Below are 26,780 nucleotides of genomic sequence, written 5' to 3'. Positions count from 1 at the left end.
TAATATCAGAATCCCACCATTTTAATTATTAAGTGGGGTCACAATACACGTACGAACCTTTTCTTCTTTAAAAAAACACAAAACGCTTTTTTTTAATAAATAAATATATTTTTTCTAAACATAATTTAGAAAATGTATTTTTTAATAAATATTTATAGAAATGTATCATTAATCTCAATAAAAAATGTTTTGTTTGCACTCACTTAAGGTCTATTTATTTACCATAAAAAAGTCTATTTATTTCAACTATTATTGTTTACTACTCCCTCCGTTCATATTATATGTCTTTTTAAAGAGTTGTATAGAAATTCAGGATATTAGAAAAAAGACATCGTTGTCCCTTATTTATTGATTCTAATATTTATATATATTCTATAATAAGTACATTATTCTACTTAATTTCCGTAAACCCGTGTTTTATAGCAGAAAAAAAGATGACTTAACGTGTACTGATCATATAAAATGACATGTAATATGAAACAAAAAAACATCTCTAAAAAGACATGTAATATGAAACGGAGGTAGTATATGTTATAACTATATATTATATATTATTGCAATTACTGGTAAATATTAAGGACCCGTTTGTTTTATCTACTGTTTGTTGTTGGAAAAAACTGCTTTTCCAAAAAGTATGGATTCCCTGCTTTTATAAAAGGAACTTTTCAGGTGTAAAAGGCAAACATGAGGTAAGTAACCGAATACTTAAAACTCTTCATTTTGAAGTGAGAAGACAAACAGAAGCATGAAAATGAGTAACCAAACACCCCCTAAATATTAACTGATGTATTTCTAAAATAGTGATAAATAATTATTTTTAAATTCTAACTAGACATTTTATATCTATTATTTGATGTTTCCGCATTGCTGTTAGATACTTATTGTTGCTAATAAATAGTAGATATTAGTATTTTATTTTTCCTAGCAGTTGCTTCCATTTCAAATTAAACCCTTTTCTATCTTCTATTTGAAATAAGGGTTAATTTCAAATAAAATACAGTGGTTTTACATTTTTTTTTGCAGATTAGTATTTGCAGTTATCAAAATTTTTATTTTTCCAAATTTGACCGATAACGACCTAAAAATGAAAATTTCCAAGAACTAAATAATATTTTACGCAATTTCAATTCTTCAACTTTTTAAATTTGAGGTCATTTAGGTATTTTTGTTTTTATGAGAGAGAAAGTTAATGTTTAGATAGACAAAACTCCAAAATTGATGATTTTGAAAAATAAAAAATATAGTTCCATAGTAATATGATACTAAACAACTTTAATTTTTGAAAATTTTCATTTTGAGATTGTTATCGGTCAATTTGACAAAATAAATTTTTTTACCAACCACTAATACCAATCTGAAAAAAAAAAAAAAAACGTGAAACCAATAAAAAGTAGCCCCGAACCATATCGGCACTTCATTTTTTTTTTGTCAATCCATGCAGTAGAAAAAAGAAAATTTGGCTTAATATATATTTAGTCCTTTTGTATTTGTATAAAAAGTTCAATTACCCCTTTACTTTGAAAACATCTTATTTATCCCTGGATTTGCTTAAATTGATATATTAAAGTATACGTACAAAATCTCCTTTTACTCTATTACGAGGATTTTAGGGAATCACATACGATATATTAATCGGATAGCGTTTGATTTTTCTAAACAAACGTAAGGCACTAGAAATGTATTAGGCCTAGAATTAATTAAATTGAGAATATTTTGTGACATATATTAATTTTTATAAAGAAAATTAATTAAATTTTTTGTACTTTTTTTTTGATAAATTAATTTTTTGTATTTACGAAGTGCTGCAAGCCACACACAAAAAAAAAAAAAAAAAGCATGAATCATGATTGAAATGGGTAATAGATAATTCATTAAACTAAAAGGGATAAATAATTATAAGGTTTTTGTGTTTTTACTTAATATACTAATTAGTCCCTATGTTTTTATAATTAATAATATAGTATTTGGTTTTTATTTTTAGAAACTCTTTAATCCTTATATTTGAATGAATGGTCAAATAAGAATAAATAAAATTTAAAATACCAAAACTACCTTTTACTATATGCTTTAATAATAAAATATCTATTTTTTTATTTTATGTTTTTTTCCTTCGTAATAATAATAATTTTTCCATCATTAATTAATTGTTTTATTAATTTTCATATAACTATAAGTTTTGATTTAGTAATAAATAACTTATTCATTAAAAAAATGAATAATAAATATTGTAAAAATTATCAAAATAGGAGTATAACTATATAAAATTATAAAAGTGATTTTTTTAAGAGAATAACAAATATAATTTTTTTAATTAATATACATAAGTATAAGAATTTCGGTGTATATATACTATACAAACTTCATTACAACTATTTTCATGAAATTTGAAAAATAGAATTAGAAGCTATTTATTTGTATAATTAGAGGTAATTTTGTACTTTTACGTATAAAAATAAATAAAAAGACTAAATAGTTGATTAAGATAAAACCTAACGATCTTATAATAACATGATGGACCTAACAGGAACCTTATAATTAGGGAAAAGTACAAAATAAACATTGTGGTTATACTTGTTTTCGATTGCAGTGTTGTGGTTTAAAAATTTACAAAATGGTACCTTGAGGTTCATTCCGTTAGCAAACACATATCAAATTGACTAACGATGTTAAAAGTCAAAGGAAAAAGAGTTAATTTGGTCCTTATATTTATTTATTTTATAAATTAACCCTTTTATTATCTAATTATCACAAACAAACTCCAAAATAAAAAAATAAAAATCAAATACACAAAAATAAGAAATTAGAGAGAGATAGAGAAAAAGGTGTATTTGATTTTTATTTTTAATTTTGGGGTTTGATTGTGATAATTAGATAATAAGAGGGTTAATTTATAAAATAAATAAATATAAGGATCAAATTAACTATTTTCTCTTTGACTTTTAACACCGTTAATTTAATATGTGTTTGCTAACGGAATGAACCTTAATATACCATTTTGTAAATTTTTAAACCACAAGGCGGTAAACGAAAATATATGTAACTACAAAGTTTTATTTTTATACTTTTCTCTTATAATTATTTACCCAAATAAAAGACATGTCCTATTATTTTTTTGGGTAATTAATTTATTAGTCCCTATATTTTGACAAAACACACTGTTTAGTCCTTGTATTTTCAAAAACACATGATAAAGTCCCTAACTTTTTTCTCAATGAACTGTTTAGTCCCTAACATTTTTCTCGGTGAACTGTTTAGTCCCTGCCGTTAGACTCTCATGAAGATTTTGTTAGTCAATTTGGATTTGCGTTCTTCTTTTCCTTTCCTTTAAACTCTAATGCATCTGAAATCAACTTTGAATGTTCTTCTTCTTGATTTTCTTCTTAATCGTTCAAATTCGTATGCATTGGGTCTTTTCTTTTTCTTGTTCTCCATACAAATAGCTTCTTTTAAATTAGACTTTCTCTTCTAAAGTTTGAAGGTAAATAGTAAAGGGTAATTTAGTCATTTCTGAAGTCATAAACGGTAAAAAAAATATAACAAACAGACGGAAGGACTAAACAGTTCATTGATAAAAAGGTTAGGGATCTTACCATGTGTTTTTGAAAATACAGGGACTAAACAGTGTGTTTTGTCAAAATATAGGGACTAATAAATTAATTACCCTATTTTTTTTAATCCTTAATTACCCTTTTGCCACCACAATAAGAGTCAAACCAACAATTAATTTCAATATTAAACAACAATTTTCTATCATTACATTAACATTTTTAATTAAAATTGAGAGTCAAATCTCATTGGGAGTTTAAATTTACCAACTTGCAGCCGCAAATTAAATATCTTAAAAAATTTTATAAAAAAACATATATTTTAGGGAAACTAAAAAAAATTAATTGTGGTTTGTTTGGAAGAGAAAATTAACTGTGGTGTAAAAGTTTATAAATATGTAGATTTCTTAACGAGAATAATTCTTCATAAAGAGTCCGGTTAAATTTTTTTCCTCTAGGAGTCTCTTTAACCAGACTTGAAACCGGTTGAAAACTTCGGGTTTTAAATTGAAAAGAAACCGAAAGCTTTTTAATTGATTTCTTAATTTTCAAATTTTTTTAATTAAGAAAATAAAAACCAGTAGTGATCTAATTGAAACAAAACTCAAAATTGAATGATTTTATTGGGACAAATTGAAGTTGAATGACCATTTTGAAACAACCGTGTAAATTCAGTGACTAATGATATATTAAATCCGAACAAAAGTGTCATGTACAATTGCGTCAAAAAGTGCCAATTGGGGATTTTAATTCTGCTATTGTTATTTTCATTTTTGTTACGGTTTTTTTTATCTTCTTTGTCATGCTTATTGCATCTATATTTCTATTTGGCTTAATACATCATTTGCCCCCTAAACTTATCCAAAATAGTTGATTGGCCTCTCCAACCTTTTAAAGTATCTCGATAGCCCCTTAAACTTGCATAAAATATAATCAATTAATCACTCGGTTGTAAAAGGAAGAAATACAATTTGACATTTGCAACTGTTAAGGAAAATTAGAAGAAAAACTAAAACCTTACTTACTTAATTATAAATCAATTATAGCAAAAAAAGGAAGTATCATATAAAGTTATGGAGATTCAAATCTGCCTAAAAAGACTCCAAGATTTTCCTTACTAAATTCCAAATCATTTAGGAATCACTCTTTATCCACCATGGATTATCTAGATAACTACCTCGGTATAGAGGTTCTCTTTAATCCAAAGGCCCCTTTTCATAATTCGCAATCGCGTCAACCACAGATTGCTTCGATTTCACAGGATCCTTTGAGAAAGCCTAATTTGGAGGTGCAGGGCAGGTCATTTGCGAAGGTCCTTGCTGTGAATCTGGATCCGACTCCTTGCTCGTCTGTTGTGATTTCTAATATTGGCGGTCTTCGGTCGGTTAGAATTTCTCAATCTGCCTATGATAGGCGTGCGGCCCTTTGCTCCTCATCTCTGATTGGCAGGTTAATCTTAAACAAAGGAGATGCCCCATGGAAGGTTCTTTCTCTTAAGGAAACTTTAACAAAGGTTTGGGGTTTGAAGGATTCTTGGCGACTGATATCTATCGGGAGAGGCTTTTTTCATGTGGTTTTGGGATCCCAGGAGATCAAGAATCAGTTGCTAGCACGAGGCATTATCAATACTAAGCCAGGTACTTTTCTTTTGCAACCATGGGTTCCGGACTTTGACCCCTATGCTGAGAAGTCTACAAATGCTCAAGTTTGGGTTAGATTATATTCTCTTCCATGGGAGTATTGGGATCCTCAAATTCTTTCGGATATTTCAAAGGGTATTGGAGGGCTTATACGATTTGATAATACCACTCTTGAAGGTGAGTTTGGTCATTATGCTAGAATGTTAATTGATGTGGATTTGAAGAATGAGCTTCCTGTTAAAATGGGTATTGAGAGAGAAGGAAAACAAATTTGGATAGATGTGGTGTATGAGAGATTACCAAGCTTCTGTAAAGTTTGTTCAAACATTGGCCACATGGCTTATGACTGCAGGAAAAATAAAAAACCATTGGAAAAGGTTCTAGAGGCTCCGGTTATTGAAAGAAAACGTACAATGGTTTCACAGGAGAGGAAGTTTGTGAAAAAGCCTAATGCAATTCAGACCGAGGTGCCTGTTCAACATGCCACTTCACGGATTGTTTCTGAGCTTCAGCCTCCTACTAATACTAGTTGTGTGGTGGAGGTTGTTCTACCTGGCAGCCCGCAACTTAGGAAGGAGGATGAATACAGTTGTGATAAAACTGATAGGCCGGATTCACCTGGAATGGACAATATTCTCACTAGATATGAGGGAGCTGATTCAGCATCTGAATCATCATCCCATACTAAATCCTGGGCTGATATGGCAGAGGAGGATGACAATAGTTGGAACACAGTTAGCACTAAGAAAGTAAGGCGGAGGGAAAAAATTATGACAACAACGGAGAATTTGCCAGCTCGAAACAAACGAGCCAGTAAACCTCCGGTCCGTTTTAAATGATATTTCTTTACTGGAATTGTAGGGGTATTCTTAATAGGGATACTTGCATCGTTTGTGTTCTCTTCATAAACCGGATTTTCTTTGTTTAGCTGAGCCTATGGTGGAGTTCAGTTCTGTTAATGAGGCCTTCTAGAGAAGGCTTGGTTTGTCTTTAATTGCTATGAACAATAAGGAGCTTCCAACTCTATGGGTTTTTGCAAAGATTAATTCTTCCATGGTTACCAATATTTGTTTCAGACATGAACAGTTTGTTATTCTGAGTTTGTCTAATTTAAATACTTTTGTCTGCTTTGTTTACGGGAGCGTTTGGGCAAATAGACGTGTCACTATGTTTGATGATATTTTGGCTCATCAAAATAGGTTGAATGGGCATTGGGTGCTTTTTGGAGATTTTAATTTTGTCCTTGGATCTCATGAGAAATCAGGAAGGGCTCCTGCTTTGCGTCCTTGTAGGGAGTTTCGTGATTTTATTGATTCTGGTTCTTTTGTTGATGGTCCTACTCATGGGGCCTTCTTTACTTGGTCTAATGGCAGGTCTGGCTCTGCGTGGGTTGAATGTCGGCTGGATAGAGTTTTATTATCTGCTTTATTCTCAGACTTCTGGGAATCGATTTGCAGTTTGGCTTTGCCACGGCATCACTCTGACCATTGCCCTTTGATGTTTAGCTGCTCCAAGGGGAATCGCGCTATCTCTAGATTCAGATTTCAGTCTATGTGGATTCTGCATCCGGGGATTAGGGAGGTGATTGCTGATTTTTGGAATGGAATGCATCCCAGCTTACCTCCTATGCAAGCTTTATGCGATAAACTCAGAAGACTTCGGCCGGTGCTCCGTCACTGGAATAAAGTGGTTTTTGGTAACATTGATATGTGTCTCACTGATGCTGAGACGGATCTGGCCCGTGTGCAGGCAGAAATCTCTGAGAATGGGTTTACTCCTGAACTACATCATGAGGAGATGAATGCTCATGCACATTTGGATAATATTTTGCATAGAAAGGAGGTCTTTTTGCGTGACAAGAGCAGAGTTAGATGGCTTAAGGAGGGAGATCGAAATACCAGCTTCTTCCATCGTATGGCATCTATTCGAGCTGCTGCCTCTGGGATTTCGGTGCTTCAAATTGAGGATGAGCTGGTCTTTAATCCGAATCAAATTGGGACACATATTGCTGAATTTTATTCAAGTCTTTTTAAAAATGATGAGGTCTTGCCGCAAAATTATGATCTAGTTTATGAGGTTGTTCCACATCTTGTCTCTGACTTGGATAATGATTTGCTTACTGGTTGCCCGGATATGAATGAAGTTCGTATGGCAGTCTTTGCAATGGATAACAGTAGTTCTCCTGGACCTGATGGGTTTTCTGGGGTCTTTTTTCAGTCTTTCTAGGATATTGTTGGTGTTGATGTGTTTGCTGTTGTCAAAAGCTTCTTTATGAGTGGCATGATACATCCTGGCCTGTGCTCCAGTATTATGGTCCTTATCCCGAAGGTGGAGGGTGCGATATCTCTTGATCAGTATAGGCCTATTGCAATGAGCAACTTTAGTTATAAAATAATTGCAAAAATTTTGGCTGATAGACTTGCTTCTATTACATCTCGCATTGTTTCTCAGAATCAATTTGGATTTATTCCTGGACGAAGTATTCACCAATGCATTTCGCTTGCTTCTGAAGGCACTAATATGCTTCGTAAAAAGTGTTTTGGAGGGAACTTAGCCTTGAAGGTTGACATCAAGAAAGCTTTTGACACTTTAAATTGGAATTTTTTACTTGCCGTGATGGACGCTTTTGGTTTTTCTATTCAATTCAGAGACTGGATTCTGAATGTTTTATCTTCATCTCGGATTTCAATTTTGAACAATGGAGCCATTAGTGGATATTTCAAATGTTCAAGAGGAGTTCGACAAGGCGATCCGTTGTCTCCTATTTTGTTTGGTATTGCCGAGGACTTTCTTAGCCGTTGGTTGCTTCACCTCGTGGATACTGGGCGACTTGCTCCAATGCAATATACTTCTTCAAAGGTGTTTTCGACTCATTTATTTTATGCTGATGACATTCTTCTCTTCTGCAGGGCCTCTTCAGGTAATCTAGCTGTTATTAAGGGTGTATTTGAGTTGTATGGATCTATCTCGGGTCAGTGTGTTAGTTGGAACAAATCTGAATTATTTCTGGGCTCCTTTGTTTCTTCTAGACGTGGCAATCGTCTTGCTGATATTATTGGTATTCGTCAAGGGTCTGTTCCATTTCGCTATCTTGGAGTCCCTTTGTTTTTTGGTTTACCAAAGACACGACATCTGACTAGTTTGATGGATAGGGTGCTTGCTCATTTTGCTAAATGGAAAGGGCATTGTTTGTCTATGGCTGGGAGAATGGCTCTGGTAAATTCTGTAATTACTGGTAGCTTCATTCACTCTTTTAGCATTTATAAGTGGCCCTCTGCGCTGCTTACACGTATGACTAGGCATATGAGGAATTTTATTTGGTCTGGGTCTATTAATTGCAAGAAGCTTGTCACTGTCCCTTGGAAAATTTGTTGTCAAAACTTCAAGGATGGAGGTCTTGGAATCAAGAATCTGTCTATTCTAAACAAGGCATTGAATGGAAAGATGGCTTGGGGTCTTCTTCAAGAAAAGTCTCTCTGCTTTAACTTACTTAGAACTCATTTTCTCAATAAAGCGGGACAGTCACGACATTATATCATGAATTCTTCTATTTGGGGCTCGATAAAATCCATTTATTCTGAAGTTGAGCATCACTGTTTTTGGTGGATTGGTCAGCACTCTGAACTTAATTTTTAGAATGGGGCCTGGATGTGTCCTTCACTGGCTGCACAGGTTGGCCTATCTGCTAGTCAACAGCGTCGTTCTTTTGATTTGGTGGAGGATTATTTGGATGGTAATAATTGGCATAATCTGCCCGTGTTACCTGTGGATGTGGAGAATAGATTGCGGAATATTAGGCGGGGTAGGGACGATGTTGATATTTGTGTTTGGAAGCCTGCTACGAGTGGGGTTTTAACTGCTAAGCTTATGTACGCTTGGCTTAGATCTCCTCCTACTCAACATCCTTGGAGTCGTTTTTTAAGGTGTCAGAGTGTTCCTCCTGCACACTCGCTTATTGGATGGCGGGCTTATCTTGGGTATTTGCCAACACATGATCAGCTTCAGTTGCGTGGCTGTCAAGTTGTTTCTCGTTGCAGTTTGTGCTTGTTAGATTCTGAAACGTTGGACCACCTTTTTGTCTCCTGTCGGTTTTCCAAATTTATTTGGTATGGTGTTAGCTCATTGTTTGGAAGACAAATTAACACAGACTCGACTCTTAAGAATCTGGTTGATCATGCTGTTATTCAACGTTTCAGTACTCAAATCACTGATTTATGGGCGGCAGCAATTGTTAATACAATTTGGACTATATGGCTTGCTCGTAATAGGTCCATTTTTGAGGATGAGAGGGTTGATACTTCTGTCACGCTGAGACGGATTTGGGGAGCTGTTCGTGAATCTGCTCATATTGGACGAGGCTCCGTTTGGAATTCGCTAGTTGAACTTAAAATCTTAGGTGAGCTCGGGATTGAAAAACGTCTTGCTAAGGCTCCGCACATTACTCCGATTTTTTGGCAACCACCTCCGAGGGATTGGATTAAGATCAATACTGATGCGTCTGTCACGGGTGCTCCTGGTCCTGCGGGTTGCGGAGGTATTTATCGCTCGCATACTGGCATGTGCCTTGGTGCGTTTTCCTTTCCGATTGAAAGTTCCTTTGGTTATCTTGCTGAACTATCTGCTGCTATTTACGCCATTGACATGGCTATCAGCAAAGGTTGGCGAAAAATTTGGCTTGAAAGCGACTCAATGTATGTTGTGCAGATGTTCAAATCTAAATCTTGTTCGGTTCCTTGGTTGCTTAGACAAAAATGGTTCAATTGTTTAAATCAGATTGATTCTATGGCTTTTGTGGTGCCTCATATTTTTCGTGAAGGAAATCATGTTGCGGATTCGCTTGCAAATTATGGACGGATAGCAACAGCTTCGACTTGGTGGGATGTTGTCCCAGATTTTTGTGGATCGGTCTTTTTTCATGATCGTGTAGGACGTAGCGTATATCGCTTTTCCTAATTCTTTGGCTTCATTTTATTCTTTATTCTTTTTGTATTATGACATGTATTTACTCTTTTAATAAATTTGGTTCGGGGTTTTTTTTGGATCTGTGGTGGGGGTGCCAGCATAGCTGGGATGTCCGCCGCTTACCCTTCCTCGCTAACCAATCTTTAAAAAAAAATCACTCGGTTGTAAAAAAGTAAATTCAATCCGGAAGATATGTTACGCGTGTCTTAAAAAAGTAAAACAACCAAGATCGAGGTATGCAATTATAATATTAGAGAAGAAAATGTTTTATAGTTGAATAGGTAGGAAATTCATTTTTAACATGTTTTAATCTATTTTGTGAAGTATGTAATAACATTCTAAGACACGTGTAACATATCTTCCGCATTTGACTTAGTTTTTTAGAACCGAATGATTAATTGATTACATTTTATGCAAGTTCAGAGGGCTAACTGAACATTTTATGCAAGTTCAGAGGGCTATTAATACATTTTGAAAGTTCAGGGGACCAATCAACTATTTTAGACAAGTTCAAGGGGCAAATAATGTATTAAGCCTTTCTATTTTGTAACCGATATGACCTCATTTTACTGATTGTAACCGATATGAACAATCAATTATATAAGGGGAAAATTACAAAACTGGGTCAAATAGGAGATCCATTTACATATTTAATACATTTACTCAACCTACTACACATCTAGACTGTTTTTGTGTGACTTTCCCATAATACCCCTAACATTTCTTCTTCCCTCTTACGCGAATGGTCACGCCCCTATTCTCTTTGGTTACGCGAAACGGTTGGCAGCTCCTCCATTAATAATTTCCAGACTTTTGATCTTCCTATATTCTTTTAAATTGCACGAAATCTGCACCATTTCTCCAAATCCCTATGCATTTCTCTTCTTCCTCTCTTCATCTTTTGATTCTTCAACTTCCTAATCCTAGAAAACGAAGTCATGGTTCTTCATCTTCCATTTCCTGCTCGTTTCTTGGTTTCTTTCTTCCTGTGACCATCGAAGAAATGGTGATTCTACGTTATTTTCATCGTTTTTTTCCAGTTTATCATATTGTTTTCGTCGAAAAATATATATACTGTTTTCTCTTCGTTTTTTTTTTCATAAATTCACTTAGCATATGCCGTTTCGCGAAGTTCGCGGGGAGAAATTTATCGATTTAACTTCGCGAAATGATGATTACGCGAAGTTTGCGAGGTAATTCGATAAATTTCTCACGCAGACTCCGCATAATCATCGTTTCGGGAAGTCAGAGCGTCACATTTCTCCTCGCAGACGTCGCGAAATCATCGTTTCGCTAAGTAAAATCAACCTCTTCATTGCACATTTATTTTCGCATACTTAGCGAATCCTCATTTCGCGAAGCCAAAACATTATTTTTTCTGCCTAACACGATTAATTTTTTCTGAAAGCCGACGTGCTGAGGTGTCGTGCGAGACATCCATCCCAAAAGGCTTGGACTTCCATCCATCGGTGGTGAATAAGAGTTTATACCGTGAGACACGTCCATATTGAGAGTATTATGGGAAAGTCATACAAAAATAGTCTAGATATGTAGTAGGTTGAGTAAATAGGTTAAATATGTAAATGAGTCTCTCATTTGACCCAATTTTGTAATTTTCCCTTATATAAGACATGTTTGTTACAAAATATTCAATTGTCTGTGAGACTAAAAAATATGAATTTTAATAAACCCTTTATGAATACATTGTTTTATTATCTCTATAAATTAGTAATTTCTCAAAAACATATACCAAATATATATAAATATATACTTAGGATAATTTAGCAAAATATGACTCTATAGTACTTTGTTTTTTCTTGAAATTTAAATCTAGTTTAATTTCATCTTTAAGTATTCTCCAAAAGTTCTAGTGTACCTTATCAAATTGTAACAAAAAATTGTAAAAAACGGTTGATAATATAATTGCTTCCTTTGTTAAATTAGACGAACTTTATTTAAATAAGTAATTTAAAATTTATTTTAAAAAAAATTAAAATTACTCTATAAATTAATAAAATTTTATAGTCTCAAAATTATTAATTTATAGAGGTTTTACTGTAATTAGTCGCTAATTTTGATCATCATATTACAGTAAATATTTAATAGCACTATAGTTCGGAGTTAGGGGCCATGGACATTTTTACCCTAATATATGTCCGAGTAATTGATACAGAAAGGTCTCTAAAGTCGATTTTATTGAAGAGGACCAAAATGCATTTCATTTCCGCTCAACTTTTTTTTTTTTTTTTTTTGATAAAAAGCCATATATTATGACCTAAATGAGAAAATATCACTTTAAATACAATTAGCAATTCAATAAAAATTTCCATATTTGAAAGAGAACGAGTCCAAATAGCCAAAATATATGCAGCAAAATTCGCTTGTCGTCTCTCGTGAACGAACTCTATCGTTGCAAAATATCGAGTCACTTAAAAAATGTCGCCTAAAATGACCCCAAGCCAATTTGACAAAATTATCTCTCCTTTAAGCAGTTGTATAGCAGATATTGAATCAGAAGCTACCAAAATATCTTGGAATCCACAATCCCGAACTACATTGCAATGAAAAAACAAAGGGAATTGAACAATCAATCATATAATCCATGTTTGTTACAAAATATTCAATTGTCTGTGAGACTCAAAATCTACCACCAAGTCAGGACCATTTGCCTGCCCCCCAAACCCATAGATATCAAAAAGTTTCTCATCAGAAGGCATATTCCCCATTTCCCGTCCCCGAATACCCTCCATTAGAGGTGGCAATTTCTGATACGAAAACACGATTACAGAGCCAACCCGACTGACACGACACGATTGACACGAAAATCATTTTTCTAGCATTTATAACATATAACACCATATGGAACATAAATAAATATGAGATAACACGATTTTGACACGAAAAACGATAATTGCCAGGTCTACCCTCCATCGGTGATGCCCCTCAAATAGCCGGAGTTGAAGGGGTTGAGCTAGATGCCTCTTGGTTTAAACTGAATGCATTTGGATTCTGTGGCTAGTTTCCAGCTGCCTGCTCTCCTGTTGGAAGAATTGCCTGCTGTTAGAGAAATAGTAGTTGTTGATTGCTGTTGGATTTGCTGCTGCTTCTTCATAGGCGATTTCGGCCACAGGGACTCTATTTCGGGTGTAGTCACGACGAGATGAGGTGCTTCAGGGGGAGGATTCCGCCCACCAGCACCTTGCCAAACTTTCCCATCTTTGTCCCCAAAGAAACAAGGGGATTAATAGGCAAACATTATCAACACAGGACCAATATTCCGTGCCAACCTAGTCTAATAGGCATCAACCTACTTTGGACAAAATAGGAACTGAAACGGATGTCGGAAAGCGTTATTTCTAAAACATAGGTCCTGTTTGGTAAAAAGCTTTTTGAAACAAAATTAGAGGTTTGAGCCATTTCAGAGGTTTTGACTAGTCAATCCTCTAACAGCGGTGTTTGGTGAAAAGATGTTTGAAAGAACTTATTGAGTCCGAAAAGCTAATTCTGAAAAAGCTCATTTTAGGAGTTTTTTCAATTAGCTTATTGTTCCATTTCTTTTTATGGATATTTTTACCCTGATTTAATACTCTTTAATCTCAAATAAATGTTTTATCATGTCCTTATTTGTCATTTTACACAAACAACTATTAGCAATCAGCCAAGTTTTACCAAACAAGTTCACACAATCCGCTAGTCAAATCCGCTAACCGCTAATGTAATCAGCTATTAGCTAATTGCCAAACAGGGCCATAGTCTTTCAAACATTGTCAGAAACTGAAACCAAAACGGACACAAAAAGCAGAAATGCTACTGAAAAGGGTTGCCGTGCAACATAAGCCCCAACTACATGAGCGACATTATCTTTCGCAAAAAGCAAAAAAAAAAAAACTCTTTTTTTTCCATTCTTGAAGATCAACATCTTGAATTTGATAAAGAATTCTCTATAACTGATGAGATGCAGTGCTGAAAAATGGGGGCATCAAAATGGATTGTCGCATCATAATAGTGTCATGTGATCTATATATGTATTCCACGTGATTACATATGATATAAATGCAACAAAAGTGATAATCATGCAAACGGATCGTGTCAGGATGGTTATCTCTATAAATCGTGTGGTCGTGTAAGGTATAAAAAGAATATAGGAGGTATATAGGAGTCTTATCATGGCAATGGAATTGGGCTGTAAACCAGAGAAACTTTGGTTTTGACAAAATTTCACATTTCAGAAACCGAAAGTCAGAAATTTGTACGAAACATTTCGAGTCACTTTTTAGTAATTCTTTAAAAAATGGGAAATTTGTTAATTAGTCATGAAATGTGTTTCCAAAAACAGACTGATACATTCACCGGTCTATTAAAGAATCTAGAAAAAAAAATACTCTTTTTTTTCCATTCTTGAAGATCAACATCCTGAATTTGATAAATAATTCTCTATAACTGATGAGATGCAGTGCTGAAACATGGGGGCGTCAAAATGGATCGTCGCATCATAACAATGTTATGTGATCTATATATATATATATATTCCCCATGATTACATATGATATAAATGTAATAAAAGTGATAATCGTGTCAGGATGGTTATCTCTATAAATCGTGTTGTCGTGTAAGAGATTGACAGCCCTACTGAAACATAACCACTAGGGGTCCATATTGCTTGCAAACTCACTACCACAAAAACATGGTAATTCCTCAAGGAAATTCAGCATATGGAACCGTGTGCTCTGAGAAAGTTATTGTACTTGAAATAACATTTAGAAAACAAATGCAGCCCGATGTTTTTGACTGCTATCTAAATAGATTCAGATTATAAGCATAACTTTTACGACAACAAATAACACGAGTTTAGGTATCTATTGTACCTCGGAATTGAAATTAGACGAGGATAGTCCGTTGCCAACTGTCAACCAACCAGATCGTATATTATGGTCTTCACCAAAAAGCTCAAGCCTTCTGCGGCCAAGAGAGAAACGCTCAATTATTCTATACATGTCCTCTGGCTTTTGAGTTGAACCTGCAGTCAGAACTCATCTGGTCACCCATTTGGAAAACTATAAAAAGAATATAGGAGGTATTCAGAGTCTTATCATGGTATTCGGAGTCTTATTCTAGGACACAAAGGCTCCTCCAAAATAAAACAGATCAAAAGAACCATGAAACACAAGATGCAAGGATAATCACATGATATATCCACCAAGTTCTTGACTGCATTTTCTATCAAGCTTAAAGAGGGAAAAATAAATGAATGAACCAGACTATATCAAGATAACTAACAAACGAGCAATAAAAGAACTCTGTGATCCTGATATAAACTATGGTAGGTAGATTCGCAACATTTAAAAGAAAATTATGAGGGCAGAGCCTAAAAAATTCATTGCCAAAACAAATTTAACTAACAGTAAGGAGGTTCCTCTGCAATGATTACATCAGTGTCAATGTTAGCATGGATTATATGACCATCAGGACAGGTTAGGACAAAAAGGAATACATGAGTAAAGCATAAAAATGCATGATAAAGGAAGAAACTGAAGAAATATGGCGATGATAATTACCAACCTTTGAATGCTGAAACATCGTATGTGAATCATGCCGCAACCCTGGAGTAGCATTACTTTTGTTTGTCTTCACCCAACAGATATCCTCGCATCTCCGAAATCCCCACTGAAGCATGAAGTGAAAATGAAAATATAAAATGTAAAAATGACTTCACAGTACGTTACTATAAGTCGAAGATGAAAAAAGAAAGTAGAAAATTAGATGTGAACGTGAAACTAAAGGCTTGATTGCCAAGTACCTTCTTTAGACATTGACGACCTCGCTCAAGTCCAACACCATCACCGACCCACAGAAAATAAAAGAAGGCGTATCTGCGATTGCCTGTAAAGACAAAGGACAATGTATTGAGGTATTATAATAGCAACATAACTTCAGCCATATGGTTCATCTAGGAGTCAGGATGCTGTTTTTTATTCAACTTCCAAATGCAATTCAGCAATAATGCAACTACTTCTTAGCAAGTAAAAGTATTAATACTCAAACAAGAATGTAAAAGATAAAACTCGCACATTCCCAGTGCATGAGAATTGCAGAAAAGTAAAAAGCAAGTTGAAACAAATCTACCTCAATCTTGAGATTCAGTGTTTCTTCAAAAGTCCAATACTCCATATGGCCAGCAACACCATGGGCGCGATGAACATACTCGAATCACGTCAAACTTGGTTCTAAAGAACTCTGAGGAGAGCTCTAAATCTTTAGGTCAGATTTAGCCACAATCTCATCTTTTTTCTGTATAAGCTCCCTAAGCTTTGGGTAATCCTCTACAACATTAGTAAGCTCTAGCTCTCTAATAAAATTCTGTGGTCGCATACCAGTATCTACAAAATTCTGCGAGTAATCATTCTGCTCCCCTCTTGAAGGAGCTTTACCTGGAGGTGCATTGTTTCTAGGAGCCCCCTGAAGTCTTATCAGAAGGTGCTCCTCGTCCTACTGGTCCTGCAGCAGCACTAAAACCAGGACCAGACATGTTTGGAGGCACTCCTCTTCCAGGTCATGCCTGATTAAAAAACATACCAGGGTTTGGTGGAGCATTGCCCATGTTAGGAGGAAATCTGGGTGGAGATGGTCCTGGAGGAACAGAAGACAGAGCTGGTGGCATGCCCAGCATATTCATCTCTACACCTCGAGCCCCAGGCCAAACTACGGGTGGAGAAAATGGTGGAAATATAACACCTGGAGAAATCGGAGGACCTGGAGCAGGTGACATACTGGGGCAAAGTGGCTGCATTGGTCCAGGTCCAAGAGGCCCAAAAGGTGATCCCATTATGGGCAATGGAACCTGTTGGTTGTCCCTGCCAGTAGGCCTACCTCTCCTACTCCCTTTTACGCCTTGTGGAGGAGCTCTGGAGAAGGACCCAGGTTCCTGGTTTCCATATGAAGGCTGTGAACCACCACTGGCACTACAACCAGCCATAACTCCTCGCTGTCCTCTTCCTTTTCCTGCCGGGTAATCCATCTCATCCCTCCATGAATTTGAATCTCGCATAGACACACCATCATCATTATCCTTTGTATCCTCAATGGAAGGCGAAGAAGTGTAAAATTCATGTCTTCTTCCCCTCTCATCCCGTGCAAGTGTCCACTCGTCAACATTTGATTTCCCATCAGATTGCTGACCAAGCTCAGTTCTCCTAGTAAAGCTGGATCTAGACTCGGCTCGACCATAATCAAGAGGAGGCTTGGTTTGGATCTCTATAACATCATAATTCTCATTTGAAATTCCAAAATTTGACCATGTTTTAACGGCTTCACCCCTGGTTCTACCATGTGGCCTTTCATTGTCATTCCTCTCTCGACCATGTCTTGGCTCCCAATCTCTTCCACGATCATATGCATCATCTCCATCTTTTGCATCTCTATCATTACTAGTGGATCGCCTTCTTTTCCAACTATCTTTGGAACTTTCCCTATCTTTATTTCTATCACTCCAAGTATCATCTCTGCCCTTTATATCATCCCTGTGACCATGCTTTTCAAGCTCCTTCCACCTGATGTCTGAGCTTCTTTCATACTCCACTTCGGAGTACTGTGATTCATGATGACGCCTCACACTCCTCTCAGGGGTCCTAGACCTGTTAGAGCGGCTTAGATCTCTTGCACTTTTATCTCTTACCCAAACGTTTCCATCTTCATCAGCATTTGAAGACCTTTCACGGCTTTCAACAACATCCTTACTAGTGGTAGTTCTCTGCGGTCTATGCTTCTCGTTTTTGTCCCGCCCAGTTCTTTCTTCACGAGTTATAGGACTATCCTTATCATCTTCCTCTGCAGCTCAACTTTTCCAAGCTACTTTCCTCTAGTTTTTTCTTCAATTGTTTCGAGCGTAGCTCTTTTCTTGCTTCATAATCTTCATCGTCACTGCCAGTTCTGCTAGAGCCACCACCTGATCTCTTACGGCTCTCACTCTTGTCACCACCAGAACCTCGTCTCCTTCCGCTTCCATCTAATCCTTCAGCATCCTCTCCATTGCTCAACTTTCTAGACCTGCTTGATCGGTGCTTCCTCTTATCACTGCCCTCCCATTCTTCATCATCCCCCACCCTATCACCCTTCATATCTGAACTATCCTCAGTGTCACGTTCAGAATGATTCTGACCATGTTCAGGTGACTCCATTACAATCTACAATGACAAGATTCTGAAACCAAATAAAAAGAAAAAGGAAAAAATTAGACACTACGCAATTTCCTCACTTAACAAAATTGAACAGGTCCATTGAGTTTCCTATAGCCCTTAAAAAGTCAAACAGTGTTGCCACAATCGTACTAAATCAAAACTAGGTCCGTCAGTCCCACAATGAACCCACTGACCAAGTGTTGCAGAAATCATTAGCAAGCAGCAGATTCGTCAATAATGAACAGTGAAACTTCTCACAAACAGCGGATTGCTTCAAAAATTGTGAACAGCAAACAAAATTATTGAGGCAATTCAGTAATCAGTTTAAACTAAGACCTTCGTGGAACAAACAAAACCAAAAGACTACAACAGAATCTCACAAATCTCACCAAGTAATTCAACATTACAAATCTCACAAATCTCACCAAGTAATTCAAAAATAAATAAATAAATAATTCGGAGTGGATCAATTTATATAAATACCTTTATCTTTCATAATCATGTCATTGAGATTTCTCTACTTACACGCCATATCTCCAAACAGCGTAGTTTTCCGAAGCCCTAAACCTATTGTTTTTTAATTCCCCTTCCTTTCTTTGCTAAACCATCATCGTCTTCAAGGAGTCATCTTACCCAGCCGAAGATAAACCATCAAGGCAGGACAAGTTAACCCCTAACATAAAAAATAATAAAATAAAAAGGAACTATACGGGGGTAAAAAAGTAACTATAGCAGTGCTTACTATCAATTGTGAATGTCGAACCGGGATACAGCCTTAGAAAGTCCTAAAACCCTACTTCTACAACCTTCTCTCTTACGGTGGTGACCAAACTCCATCTCCATTTCCAGAATGCTTTCTCGTTTCCTCCCTAAATCTTCCCATATACGTCTACTATCCAATCTCTATTCCAAGTCTCCTTCAATTTCTGTTCCTCCTCGCATATCTAATTCCAATTTCATTCTCAGACCATTTTCCAGCAATCACGGCAACGGCAACGGCAATGGCAATATCAGAGACGAAGTTTCTGCCTCTAGCACATGGAAACTCAATGGAGAAGATGATGATGATAAGTTAGACTCATTATTCGCCCTTGATTCCAAAGACTCGGTTTCCAGCAATCACGGCAACAACGGCGACCAAGTATCTGCCTCTAGCACATGGAATCTCAATGGAGAAGATGATGATAAGTTAGACTCAGTTTTCGCCCTTGATTCCAAAGACGGAGTTGCCGGAATTTCTCATTCTCCAGCGACTGAAGAGCGGTCATGGTTAGAGGAGGAAGATGGAGACGAAGGAAGTCGTATATTTGAGGAAGTTGAGAAAGATTATGAGGCGAGGGCTGCCGGTCATGGAGACAACGAGTGGCTGACGTCGGAAGGACACTCTATGTGGAACTTAGAGGAAGGGGAGGATGATAAGGTCAGTAAGGTCTTTGATATTGGAGAGATTGGAACCAGTACTAGTGAAACTCGGAGCGAGAGCAATGTGAGCGAGGAGCAGAAGATACTTGAGAGCGAGAAGAAGGAACTCACTGCTATTCTGAAAGGTGAACATTTATCTTGTTTTGCTGTACAGTGTTTTTTTTTACATATAATCAAATGTTGCAGAAGATAATTTTTACTGCGTGGGTTTGATTGAGTTTTATACTGAGCACTTCTGATTTTGCAATTGGAAGTTCTAAGCGCTAATTTTGCCTTATTTAGTGTTTTAAATTTGCCTTTGATATTGAGTGATACAATAAACATGTTTATAATCGTGAATGACCAGTCAGATATAATTTTATGTAATTTTGGATGGTGTTGCCTTCTATTTTGATATTTTCTTTTGCAAATGATTTGGGGCTCAGATTGGAGAAAAAGTACATTCCTAGCTCCTAATTGTATTAGGACGTACTTTTTCCAAACATGGAGGAATAACATTGATGGAGTTGTTGAAATATGAGCCAGAAGTTAATGTGAAAATGAACATTTTCCTAGCTCCTAATTGTCTTTCAGTCAAGAACTGAACATTTTCCTCTTAGACATATGATAGTGATAGCAGCAGGGATATGCAAAGTTCATGTGAAAATGATTGATTTTTTGAATGAAGAAAGAGTTTGTGTTTGTTCCCTTTCCTTGTAAAGAAGAGATGTTTTGGTACTTTGATCTGTTTGTAGTTTGTGCAATGCATGACAGTATTAATTAGTCTTATGATCCAGTATTTGATTTTATAATCAACTGGAAAATGATTGCATTTGGAATTTTATTAGTTTTGCTTTTATGCTCAAGAGGATTGATGGAGGACATATTGTCTACTGGTTTTTTTATTACTGAATGCAGATGTTACTTTTGTTTTATTTTTTATTAGGTTGTGCAGATGTGAATGAGTCAGAAAACAAAAGATAAGGTTGACATTTTCTTTTGTTTCATTTTCTGATTTGGGGCTTGGTATCTTGGTAGATGTTGACTTAATTCGTCCATCACCAGTTTCGTCTGCTAATCAATTGGCAGACATTTTGACAAAAGCTTTGTCTCCAAAGTTATTTCAGCCAGTACTTACTACTTAGCAAGCTAGGAGTTCTAAATATATGCACTCCAGCTTGAGGGAAGCTGGGGGAGTAATAAGAAGAAAACGGCGTGTGTTTTAATCTTAACAGATGCATATATTGAGAGGTTAGGTTAGTTAACAGTTAACAATTGTAATTCAGATTTCCTATCTATAGAGCTTTCTTCTTTCTTCTTCAAGCTTCGTCTTCTTCAAGCTTTCTGTAATCTGTGATTACATTCATCAGACTTAATAAGCATTTCTCTCATCCCAATTCGCAGCTAAAGATGGAACAATATCATGTTGAACCATCACAATGACCCTAAAGTAACTTAAAATAGTAGCAACAGCAACAAAGCCTCAGTAATTTAATTATTTCTCCAGTATCTTGGCACGTCGGGTTCTGTTTTGTTGTTTGTTTTGATCCTTCGTAGTTCACCAAAATAAATAAATTTAAGCATTCCTTCCGTATTATAGCATGTTGGTTGCGTTGGCTATTTGAATGGAAATATGACTATTTGGCAAATCACTCCACGGAAACATTAATAGCTTGACTCTATGAAGCTATAGATTTATGTGTTAGTTATATTGTTGAAGAGTTTGATCAGCATATGCATCCCAAATTTTGCCAGTGCATATATTGAACTGAAATAAAATAAAATTCTGATTTGGGGCTTGGTATCTTGGTAGATATTGACTTAATTCGTCCATCACCAGTTTCGTCTGCTAATCAATTGGCAGACATTTTGACAAAAGCTTTGTCTCCAAAGTTATTTCAGCCAGTACTTACTACTTAGCAAGCTAGGAGTTCTAAATAGATGCACTCCAGCTTGAGGGAAGCTGGGGGAGTAATAAGAATAAAACTGCATGTGTTTTAATCTTAACAGGTGCATATATTGAGAGGTTAGGTTAGTTAACAGTTAACAATTGTAATTCAGATTTCCTATCTATAGAGCTTTCTTCTTTCTTTTTCAAGCTTTCTGTAATCTGTGAGTACATTCATCAGACTTAATAAGCATTTCTCTCATCCCAATTCGCAGCTAAAGATGGAACAAAATCATGTTGAACCATCACAATGACCCTAAAGAAACTTAAAATAGTAGCAACAACAACAAAGGCTTAGTAATTTAATTATTTCTCCAGTATCTTGGCACGTCGGGTTCTGTTTTGTTGTTTGTTTTGATCCTTCGTGGTTCACCAAAATAAATAAATTTAAGCATTCCTTCCGTATTATAGCATGTTGGTTGCGTTGGCTATTTGAATTGGAAATATGACTATTTGGCAAATCACACCATGGAAACATTAATAGCTTGACTCTATGAAGCTATAGATTTATGTGTTAGTTATCTTGTTGAAGAGTTTGATCAGCATATGCATCCCAAATTTTGCCAGTGCAATGAAGTATATGAATATTTGCTATTGTGTTAGCTCATGTATATGTAAATCTTAAGCACTATAATCAGTTAGAATCTCAAATTTACTTTTTCTTGTACTGTAGCTATTTGAATTATCAACATTTTAATTTGGGTTTAAATTATGTGGGATAGAACTGTGTAAAAGTTCACAGATTGTCACTGAAGGAGCAATATGTCTCATTGCAGGTCCAAATCGTGCTTTTGGAGACCTCGTTGCAGCATCAGGAATCTCAGATGACATGCTAGACAGTTTGATTGCCTTGAAGGATTTTGAAGGAATTGAGGGATTGCCTCCTCTAAGTCAAATAGAAGATATGCGTTATGAAAAGAATACAAGAAAGTCAGCAAGAGCTGAAATAGAGCGTCAGAAACAGGAAGAAGTTGCCAAAGCTAGAGTAAGACAAGTAGATGAGAAAGGTAGAGCATATGGAACTGGAAGAAGGAAATGTAGTATTGCTCGTGTTTGGATTCAACCTGGTGAAGGAAAATTCGTAGTTAACGATAAACAATTTGATGTTTATTTTCCAATGCTTGATCATCGAGCTGCCCTTTTGCGACCATTTTCTGAAACAAAGACCTTGGGTCTTTGGGATATTGACTGTACTGTGAAAGGAGGTGGTGTTTCAGGTGAGTTTGAGCAATTTTATTTCCACATGTATTAGATTTTTTACTTGTAGTGTCACAAACTCGTGATTTGTTGAACCTTTTTCTGGGTCATATATACCGAACTGTGAAATATTCAAATAACTTACAACTCATTTGCATGGTGGCAGGTCAAGTTGGAGCTATTCAACTAGGGATCAGCAGGGCCTTGCAAAATTGGGAACCAGATCTACGTCCTCCCCTCAAAACTTGTAAGACCCTGTTAAATTCAGCCTTATTTTTGCTATTGTTAAATGGCACCTTTTTTTTTGTTATTACTTTTCCTCTGTTAAATATTCTGTCCCTCAAAATGTTGTAAATATTGGATTCTTTCTCAAAATAATTCCTGTTATGACAAAAATTTCTTAAGTCCTAATGTTGTGCCAAAACGGTATTTAAAACACCGTTTCAATGTAAAGAATAATGTGATTCAATCTCCGGGTTCAGTGCAAGTGCCAGTGCCAGTGCCAGTGTCACAACTTCTGACACTGTTGTTTCAGATCTAACATTTACTGAAGTCGGTGATTGGATCACTGGGTTCTTTACATTTGAACCCGGTGTTTTAAACACCGATTTGGTAGGTCCTATGACATGGTTGTGTAATTTATTCTGTCCCTTATTATCTAAATTGTACAATTTTAGCCCTAACGTTGACAAGTTAAGTCAATTTCAAATATAATTAACGAAAGTGTCTTATAAATCAAATCTTGTCTTATAGAGTTAAATAAAGTAAGCATGTATAAATGGGTCTTCTTTCTCTAGAACTGAGAGATGGGTCTTCAAATGATTTCTGAAAGGAAGGAATTAATTAAGCATTAGAAAAAGCAGATCAGAAACAAAATAACTAAGCAACTATACTATTCCCAGTACAGGAAGTGTCATCTCCATTTCAGAGTCAGTTTGGCAAATAATGTTCAAAACACTCTTTACATAAGTTTGTTCTCTACAATGACCTATTTGCCCCTTATGTTATCTACAGTGCCCTGAGGTATTCAACTGTAACCAAAAGACAGCACAAACATAACAACTCTATTTCTCAAGAGAGAACATCTAATCCCTAGAATTACTCTGACCAAACAGGAACTTAAAACTGATAACAGATGCAATTTCAAGGACATTCTCCTAGCCTGGGCATCAGATACCTTCAAATGAATAATTTAAGTGTCATTTGATCTCCATCCATTGCTCAAACCTCTAACAACATAATAAAAATACTCAAGTACTGATAACAGCATAAAAGATCATATGCAAACCTCTTGTAGTTCGCAGTATCGGGCATATATGCTTCATTCAACAATCCTTCTCCACTAAATCCATTGGTTGTTATGCTATATATGTTTGAACATTAAGCCACAGTCTAAAAAAGTAGCAGCAGCAGCTACAATTCCCAGTAGCCATCTCCATTTGAGAAAATAAGAGTGACTTTTGCAAATAATTTTCAAAACACACTCTACTCACAAGTTTGTTCTCTCAACAATTGAATTCATTTTTCACAGTGGACAGTAAAAATGAGATGATTATTCTACAACTAAAATAAGTAGAATCGCACCTAAATTTCAAGATGGTCAAAAAGCCTTTTCAGACAGCCCTGTCATAGGAGAGGTCATCTCTGTAACAAATGCTAAGCTATTATTCAATGGGGAAAAACAAACTGATAAACTAACCAGTCGGTTTTGATCACATAGACCTTAATGACCATGCATTATTTGGTCATTCACTGTTAGATCTAGGCTTGTTAGAATCCTAAGGTGGAGATTCGAAACATCCTACGGCTTAGATTTAATAAGCCTGCATCTAATGGTGAATGACCAAATTCACTTTGTCATTAAGGTCCATGTGAATATTCCTGGCCAGCCAGTAGTCTGTACTGTAATCTAATTAACAAAATCAATCTCAAAAAGCAAAAGAAAATAAAAGAAGCAGACAGTCCATGTTCTCAGATTGTTGATGATCAGCTTTCAAGAGATTTCCAAAACAAACAATATGAATTAATTAAAAACTTAACTTAAAATTATATTTTGAAACAAACAGAGAAACAAAATAAAATTATAAGATAATATCCTCTTTAAATTCTATAAATCTTACAACTTAAAAAGGTTACAACTGCATTTTCCACTACAAGAAGCGCCTTTCCACATTCCTTCAAGATTACTTTTGAAGAATATGCATTATTCTGGATAAAATCCGTATATATTGGTATGGTTTAAAATTAAATTACTTGTGCATTGGTAATGGTTTAGTCCAGGAAATATGGGTGTCAAAATGGATAATTGTGTTATGTGGTCTATATATTTCACATTAATTATGTGTATGTTTGAGCAGGTGGATTCTTGACGAGAGATCCACGTGTGGTGGAAAGGAAAAAACCAGGAAAAGCAAAAGCAAGAAAGAGTTTCCAATGGGTAAAGCGTTGATGAATGGTTATAAAAAGGTAGCTCTGCTGTTTTGTACATTAAAATTTTGTATGGATGTTTGTTTTTCACATCATTACCAATTAGATTGCAGGTTTTTTTTTGGCTGCCCTGGAATTTATTTTTGTAATGTCGCCATTTTGTTTTTTTTAGATGTGTTGGCAATAAGAATGTTTTGACTTCTTTGTAATTGTCTGTGCCTGGATAACCAAGTGAAGAGTCTGCAATCCGCAGGATTCTTCCTTTCTTTCTGATACTATTTAGTTTTTCTATTTAATTTATCTTATTTAAATTTACTTCTCTTATAACATTGCAATTTTTGCTAAACTGATATCCCCAGACGTCTTTTCTTAGAATAGGAGATGAGTGGAGGGGAAGGAGCAGGGACGGATCTACGGTGGGGGCAATGGGGGCACTTGCCCCACTGGATTTTAGGAAAAAAATTATGCCCAGATACCATTTCAGCCATTGTTTGGGTTGGGAAGGTTTTTCTGCAAATTGCCCCCCTGAAACTCGAACAAAAGGTTGAAGATGACCTGTTTATATTTTCTTTTCTTTTTTAAAACACAACTAATTGAAACGACATCGTTTCACTTAAGTGTGGAACGACGTCGTTTCATTTTAAAGAAATAAGAAAAGAAAGAATTCTTATATAGAGAGCTTTGTCAGGGCAGGAAGCAATCCACCATGTACTTTTTATCGCGTGGTTCTAATCTCGCTTTTATGCATCACACAATTTTTGAATCTATAAATTATATTTAAAATGATTGCTTTCCTATTGGTTTCTTCTTTTATCCCTAAAAATTCCCACTGATGTAACTTGAAGCTAGCTCTGGGAAGAGAAATTAATAAAGTATGAGTCTGGGAAGAGAAATTAATAAAGTATGAGAAGCTAGCTCTGGGAAGAGAAAGATGGTTATGTTGAGAAAATATATAATTAAAAATAAATTAATATAAATAAATAAATAAATTGAAAAGATAAATATACCCTAACATTTTAATTCAAACTCTTATGTTTGCTAACTGAGAGTAACAAAAGGTATTTGTTTATCGGGTAAATAATTTATTAGTCCCTAATTTTTATCTAATATATTGTTTAGTTCTCCTACACACATTATAAGGTTTCACTTTTGCCAATATTAACCTTTTGATCATTTTATCTTTTAGACTTGTAACCGTTATATTTGGCATAAGCAGACAAATATAAAATAACAGAGTAACATGATCATTTTGTATTGTGTTATGGCTGTCTTGAAAGCTAAGATATGTTCGGTTACAAATCTAAAAAAATAGACAAAAGGACTAAATGGTTAATATCGGCAAAAGATAGAGACATTAAAATGTGTTTTTTAAAATAAAAAATTAAACAGTATGTTAGGTAAAAAATAGGGGACTAATAAATTATTTACCCTTGTTTTTATACTATTAAACTTGGATATATGCAGTTTTGCAGATGTGATGAACCAT

General features: G+C 35.4%; 1 protein-coding gene and 1 pseudogene across 1 annotated transcript; one reads left to right on the top strand and one right to left on the bottom strand.

Annotated features, from left to right (window-relative positions):
• Nucleotides 1-12,715: 12,715 nt before the first annotated feature.
• Nucleotides 12,716-19,164, bottom strand: LOC136219576 (N6-adenosine-methyltransferase non-catalytic subunit MTB-like; annotated as a pseudogene).
• Nucleotides 18,858-25,607, top strand: LOC136211085 (small ribosomal subunit protein uS9m-like). The gene is made up of 4 exons (XM_066002608.1): nt 18,858-19,868; nt 22,447-22,887; nt 23,034-23,114; nt 25,225-25,607. The coding sequence occupies exons 1-4, from the start codon at nt 19,172-19,174 to the stop codon at nt 25,314-25,316; spliced, it is 1,311 nt and encodes a 436-aa protein (XP_065858680.1). The 5' UTR covers nt 18,858-19,171; the 3' UTR covers nt 25,317-25,607.
• Nucleotides 25,608-26,780: the final 1,173 nt, after the last annotated feature.

The sequence above is a fragment of the Euphorbia lathyris genome, chromosome 1 (assembly GCF_963576675.1).
Source record: "Euphorbia lathyris chromosome 1, ddEupLath1.1, whole genome shotgun sequence".
Taxonomy (NCBI): domain Eukaryota; kingdom Viridiplantae; phylum Streptophyta; class Magnoliopsida; order Malpighiales; family Euphorbiaceae; genus Euphorbia; species Euphorbia lathyris.
This window is presented reverse-complemented; position numbering and strand designations above follow the sequence as displayed.